The sequence below is a fragment of the Scyliorhinus canicula genome, chromosome 6 (genome assembly GCF_902713615.1).
Source record: "Scyliorhinus canicula chromosome 6, sScyCan1.1, whole genome shotgun sequence".
NCBI lineage: Eukaryota > Metazoa > Chordata > Chondrichthyes > Carcharhiniformes > Scyliorhinidae > Scyliorhinus > Scyliorhinus canicula.
This window is the reverse complement of record NC_052151.1, coordinates 6,043,020-6,050,110: the sequence shown is the minus strand read 5'-3', so window position 1 is coordinate 6,050,110 and position 7,091 is coordinate 6,043,020. Positions and strand designations below refer to the sequence as shown.

The 7,091-nt window shown below is 49.5% G+C and overlaps 1 protein-coding gene across 3 annotated transcripts in view; it reads right to left on the bottom strand.

Moving 5' to 3' along the window:
* Positions 1-1,058: 1,058 nt before the first annotated feature.
* LOC119966967 (nuclear valosin-containing protein-like) overlaps positions 1,059-7,091 on the bottom strand; it is a 28,652-nt gene continuing 22,619 nt past the window's right edge. For all 3 annotated transcript variants that reach the window (XM_038798933.1, XM_038798934.1, XM_038798932.1), the window contains one exon: positions 1,059-1,137. In XM_038798933.1, coding sequence (XP_038654861.1) covers positions 1,074-1,137 — 64 coding nt within the window. In that variant the 3' untranslated portion in view covers positions 1,059-1,073. The remainder of the gene's footprint in view (positions 1,138-7,091) is intronic.

Sequence of the window (7,091 nt, the reverse complement as noted above, 5' to 3'; positions counted from 1 at the left end):
TCTATCACCCCCACACACTGCCCCCACCCAGCCCCCTTCAACCCCATCTATCACCCCCACACACTGCCCCCACCGCACCCCCTTCAACCCCATCTATCACCCCCACACACTGCCCCCACCGAGCCCCCTTCAACCCCATCTATCACCCCCACACACTGCCCCCACCCCACCCCCTTCAACCCCATCTATCACCCCCACACACTGCCCCCACCGCGCCCCCTTCAACCCCATCTATCACCCCCACACACTGCCCCCACCCCACCCCCTTCAACCCCATCTATCACCCCCACACACTGCCCCCACCGAGCCCCCTTCAACCCCATCTATCACCCCCACACACTGCCCCCACCGCACCCCCTCCACCCCCACACACTGCCCCCACCGCACCCCCTCCACCCCCACACACTGCCCCCACAGCACCCCCTCCACCCCCACACACTGCCCCCACCGCACCCCCTCCAACCCCACACACTGCCCCCACCACACCCCCTCCACCCCCACACACTGCCCCAGTGCACCCCCTCCACCCCCACACACTGCCCCAACCGCACCCCCTCCAGTCACCCCCTCCACCCCCACACACTGCCCCCACCACACCCCCTCCACCCCCACACACTGCCCCCACAGCACCCCCCTCCCATCACCCACTCCACCTCCGGCAAACTGCCACCACCACGCCACCCCCACCCACTCCCCCCCCCCCCCCATGCACTTCCTCCATCTCCCCTCCAAACCCACTCCCACCTCCACTCCAACCCCACCTACTTCACCTCCCCACATTGACACCATCGCCCCCTCCAACCCCCCCCGCACCCCCTGCACACTGCGCCCACCTCACCCCCTCCCTGTGTCTATGTGGGTTTCCTCCGGCTGCTCCGGTTTCCTCTCACAGTCCAAAGACGTGCAGGTTAGGTGGATTGGCCATGCCAACCTACCCCTTAGTGTCCAAAATGTTTAGCTGGAGTTACTGGTTACAAGGATAGGGTACAGGGTCAGTGCAGACTCGATGGGCCGAATGGCCTCCTTCTGCAAAGATTCAATGATTCTTCTCTGATATAATTATCATTGAATCCTCATAAACCTACCGGATATTCTGGGAAATTCTCACTGTCGGATGAATCGGGGGCGAGGTTCCCCCTGAAAAACAAATTTTCAATCACTGATTAACTATTAATGCAGGCAACCCAACAGAACAGGGAAAATCTCCCCCACACTGTCCCCATCAAACACTCCCAGCACAGGTACAGTACAGGGTTAGATACAGAGTAAAGCTCCCTCTACACTGTCCCCATCAAACACTCCCAGGACAGGTACAGCCCGGGGTTAGATACAGAGTAAAGCTCCCTCTACACTGTCCCCATCAAACACTCCCAGCACAGGTACAGCACGGGGTTAGATACAGAGTAAAGCTCCCTCTACACTGTCCCCATCAAACACTCCCAGGACAGGTACAGCATGGGGTTATATACAGAGTAAAGCTCCCTCTACACTGTCCCCATCAAACACTCCCAACAGAACAGGGAAAATCTCCCCCACACTGTCCCCATCAAACACTCCCAGCACAGGTACAGTACAGGGTTAGATACAGAGTAAAGCTCCCTCTACACTGTCCCCATCAAACACTCCCAGGACAGGTACAGCACGGGGTTAGATACAGAGTAAAGCTCCCTCTACGCTGTCCCCATCAAACACTCCCAGGACAGGTACAGCACGGGGTTAGATACAGAGTAAAGCTCCCTCTACACTGTCCCCATCAAACACTCCCAGCACAGGTACAGCACGGGGTTAGATACAGAGTAAAGCTCCCTCTACACCAGTGGTTCTCAACCGGGGTCCACATGGGGGTCCCTGGGGGTCCATGTAACATTACTGGGGGTCCACACAAAAAAAATACCGAGTTGGGGGTCCACGGTGATATTTTAGTGGTCCATAGAGCAATTCTACTTCAGAACAAATGTTATTACTGAGAATCAAGTGGAAGAAAAAAATGTTTGTTTTCATGATGAATATTCACCTTTTTCTCTCTCTCTCTCTCTCGCACTGACAAAGGTCAAAGAGAGATTATAATCTATCTAATTTACCTTGCGGTAAATACCCACGGTTGACCTGACGCTTATGCCACATTTCTCCTTGACAAGTTTAATGAATGATTTAACACAGTTATCACTAGAAACTGTGTATATTTGATATGAATTGGTTATTTTTTAGAGTAATTTAATTCAATTTAGTCAGTAAAAAGTTTTTTTCATTACTTTTCATATTAGAATAAGTTTGGCAACGTACGAAAATACCGCTAATCCGTTTCCAACCCTCACGGTAAGGTAGATGAACTTTAGGATTAGTTTACCACGCATATAAGAAGCTTTTTTTTCTGTGGAATGGCTATGGGGGTCCACAAAAAAAATTAAGAGGAAAAGGGGTCCATGGGTTAAAAAAGGTTGAGAACTCCTGCTCTACACTGACCCCATCAAACACTCCCAGGACAGGTACAGCACGGGGTTAGATACAGAGTACAGCTCCCTCTACACTGACCCCATCAAACACTCCCAGGACAGGTACAGCATGGGGTTAGATACAGAGTAAAGCTCCCTCAACACTGTACCCATCAAACACTCCCAGCACAGGTACAGCACGGGGTTAGATACAGAGTAAAGCTCCCTCAACACTGTCCCCATCAAACACTCCCAGGACAGGTCCAGCACGGGGTTAGATACAGAGTAAAGCTCCCTCTACACTGTCCCCATCAAACACTCCCAGGACAGGTACAGCAGGGGGTTAGATACAGAGTAAAGCTCCCTCTACACTGACCCCATCAAACACTCCCAGGACAGATACAGCACGGGGTTAGATACAGAGTAAAGCACCCTCTACACTGTCCCCATCAAACACTCCCAGGACAGGTACAGCACGGGGTTAGATACAGAGTAAAGCTCCCTCTACACTGTCCCCATCAAACACTCCCAGGACAGATACAGCACGGGGTTAGATACAGAGTAAAGCTCCCTCTACACTGACCCCATCAAACACTCCCAGGACAGATACAGCACGGGGTTAGATACAGAGTAAAGCACCCTCTACACTGTCCCCATCAAACACTCCCAGGACAGGTACAGCACGGGGTTAGATACAGAGTAAAGCACCCTCTACACTGTCCCAATCAAACACTCCCAGGACAGGTACAGCACGGGGTTAGATACAGAGTAAAGCTCCCTCTACACTGACCCCATCAAACACTCCCAGGACAGGTACAGCATGGGGTTAGATACAGAGTAAAGCTCCCACTACACCCCAAACACACTACAAGTATGCAATTTGTGTCAGACAAGATTAGATACATAAAAGCAGGAGGCCATTCGGCCCATCTAGCATGCTCCGCCAATCATTATGATCGTGGCTGATTATCCAACCCAATAGCCTAATTCCATTTTCTCCCATATCCTTTGATCCCCATCGCCCCAAGTGCCAGATCTAACTGCTTCTTGGAATCATGCAATGTTTTGGCCTCAACTATTGGTAATGAATTCCACAGGCTCACCACTCTCTGGCTGAAGAAATGTCTCCTCATCTCTGTCCTAAATGGTCTACCCCGTATCCTCAAACTCTGACCCCTGGTTCTGGACACACCCACCATCGGGAACATCCTTCCTGCATCTACCCTGTCCAGGTTAGAATTTTATGGGTTTCTATGAGATCCCCCCTCATTCTTCTGAACTCCAGCGAACACAATCCCAACCGATTCAATCTCTCCTCATACGTCAGTCCCGCCTTCTCAGGAATCAGTCTGGTAAACCATCTCACTCTGGAGCAAGAACATCCTTCCTCAGAGAAGACGACCAAAACTGCGCACAATATCCCAGGTGTGGACTCACCAACACCCTGTATAATTGCAGCAACATATCCCTGCTCCTGTACTCGAATCATAGAACATAGAACATAGAACAGTACAGCACAAAACAGGCCCTTCGGCCCTCGATGTTGTGCCGAGCAATGATCACCCTACTTAAACCCACTTAAATCCTCTCGCTTGAAAGCCAACATAACATTTCCCTTCTTTACTGCCTGTTGTGCCTGAATGCTTACCTTCAGTGACTGGTGTATGAGGACACCCAGGTCTCATTACACATTCCTCTCTCCTAATTTATAGTCTGCCTTCTTGTTTTTGCTGGATAACCCACATTTATCCAAATTACACTCCATCTGTCATTCATTTGCCCACTCACTCAGTCTGTCCAAGTCACACTGAAGGATCTCTGCATCCTCCTCACAGCTCACCCTCCCACCCAACTTGGTGTCATCTGCAAATTTGGAGATGTTACATTTCTTCCCTCATCTAAATCATTAATACATATCGTGAATAGCTGGGGTCCCAGCACCGATCCCTGTGGTACCCCACTGGTTACTGCCTGCCAATTTGAAAAAGACCCATTAATTCCTACTCTTTATTTCTTGTCTGCCAACCAGTTTTCTATCCACCTCAATACACCATTCCCTAATCCCTTGCCCTTTAATTTGACAGACTAAACTCTTATGCAAGAATTCGTCAAAAGCCTTCTGAAAGTCCAAATAAACCATATTCACTGGCTCCCCGTCATCATCTCTACTACTAATAATAATCTTTATTGCCACAAGTCGGCTTACATTAACACAGCAATGAAGTTACTGTGAAAAGCCCCTAGTCACCACATTCCGGTGCCTGTTCGGGTCACAGAGGGAGAATTCAGAATGTCCAATTCACCTGACAGCACGTCTTTCGGGAGGGAACCCGACACCCGGAGGAAACCCACACAGACACGGGGTGAATGTTCAGACTCTGCACAGACCCAAGCTGGAAATCAAACCTGGGACCCTGGAGCTGTGAAGCAATAGTGCCAACCACTGTGCCTCCGTGCCACCCATTAGTTCCATCCTTGAATTCCAGTAGATTTGTCAAGCATGATTTCCCTTTCATTAATCCACGCTGACTCTGTCTGATCCTGCCCGTTTTCTAACTGCTCTGCTATAAAATGTTTGATAGCGGATTCTAGACTTTCCCCCACTACTGACATCAGGGATACTGGTCTATAATTCCTTATTTTCTCTCTCCCTCCGTTTTTAAATAGTGAAGTTACATTAGCCACTCTCCACTCTGCAGGAACTGCTCCAGAGTCTTTCGAATCCTGGAAAATGACCGTCGCCAAGACATCTACTATTTCTAGAACCACCTCCTGCATCTGGGATGCAGATTCTCAGGCCCTGGGGATTTATCAGCCTTCAATCCCATCAATTTCCCCAATACTATTTCTCTACTAATACCAATCTCCTTCAGTTTCTCTCTCTCACTAAACCCTGCGATCCCCGACATTCCTTGTATCTGATTTGTGTCCTTTGTGAAGACAAAGATACAGACTCAGTTACACCGGATATTGTAGGTTTTAAGGATTTTAGTCTGAAATGACTGGTGTTCGTATAATGACACAAGTCAAAAATCTGGTGCTTTATTTAGTAAAGAATGTGGCTGAAACATCTCTTCAGAATGAACAGGTTGAACAAGAGAAGACAACTGGAGTTGGAATTAACCATTAGTCCTGGACATTGATTCAGACAGCACAAAGTGAAATTGTTGTGTAGTGTTGCCTTTCTTACCTGCTATAAATATGGCAATCAATGAGGTTGCCCTTCTATCTTTAGATATCGATATTATATTGCTCAAAGCCATCAGGTATCGAATGACACCACAAGTTTCAACGGGATATCGATCAAAGAGCCAAACACCAGTTAGTTAGTTCAAGGTCAAGGGTCCTTTAGTTACACACAGTTAATCATGCAACATAAACACTACTAGTTAAACTACACCTACCAACTGTGACAACCTGTACTTAACTTCAGGCACCCGGCTTAGGTCAGAGGAACAGTGGCCTTTGTTCGAATCTGGATCTATCATAGAATTTACAGTGCAGAAGGAGGCCATTCGGCCCATCAAGTCTGCATCGGCTCTTGGAAAGAGCACCCTATCCAAGGTCAACACCTCCACCCTATCACCATAACCCAGTAACCCCACCCAACACGAAGGGCAATTTTGGATACCAAGGGCAATTTATCATGGCCAATCCACTTAACCTGCACATCTTTTGACTGTGGGAGGAAACCGGAGCACCCGGAGGAAACCCACGCACAGACGGGGAGGATGTGCAGACTCCGCACAGTGACCCAAGCCGGAATCGAACCTGGGACACTGGAGCTGTGAAGCAATTGTGCTGCCCTACAATGCTACCGTGCTGCCCTACAATGCTACCATGCTGCCCTACAATGCCACCGTGCTGCCCTGCAATGCCACCGTGCTGCCCTGCAATGCCACCGTGCTGCCCTGCAATGCTACCGTGCTGCCCTGCAATGCTACTGTGCTGCCCTGCAATGCTACCGTGCTGCCCTGCAATGCTACCGTGCTGCTCTGCAATGCTACCGTGCTGCCCTGCAATGCTACCGTGCTGCCCTGCAATGCTACCGTGCTGCCCTGCAATGCTACCGTGCTGCCCTGCAATGCTACCGTGAGAGAGAGAGAGAGAGAGAGAAATACAGCACAGACCAGGCCCTTCGGCCCACAATGTTGTGCCAAACTTTTATCCTAGGTTAATCATAGAATTTTGGACACTACGGGCAATTTAGCATGGCCAATCCACCCAACCTGCACATCTTTGGACTGTGGGAGGAAACCGGAGCACCCGGAGGAAACCCACGCACACGGGGAGGATGTGCAGACTCCACACAGACAGTGACCCAAGTCAAAATCGAACTTGGGACCCTGGAGCTGTGAAGCAATTGTGCTATCCACAATGCTACAGTGCTGCCCTTAAGAAGAAATAAATCTACACTCCATTATTCTACCCTAATCCATGTACCTATCCAATAGCCGCTTGAAGGTCCCTAACGTTTCCGACTCAACTACTTCCACAGGCAGTGTATTCCATGCCCCCACTACTCTCTGGGTAAAGAACCTATCTCTGACATCCCCCCTATATGTTCCACCATTTATCTTAAATTTATGTCCCCTTGTAATGGTTTGTTCCACCCGGGGAAAAAGTCTCTGACTGTTTACTCTATCTATTCCCCTGATC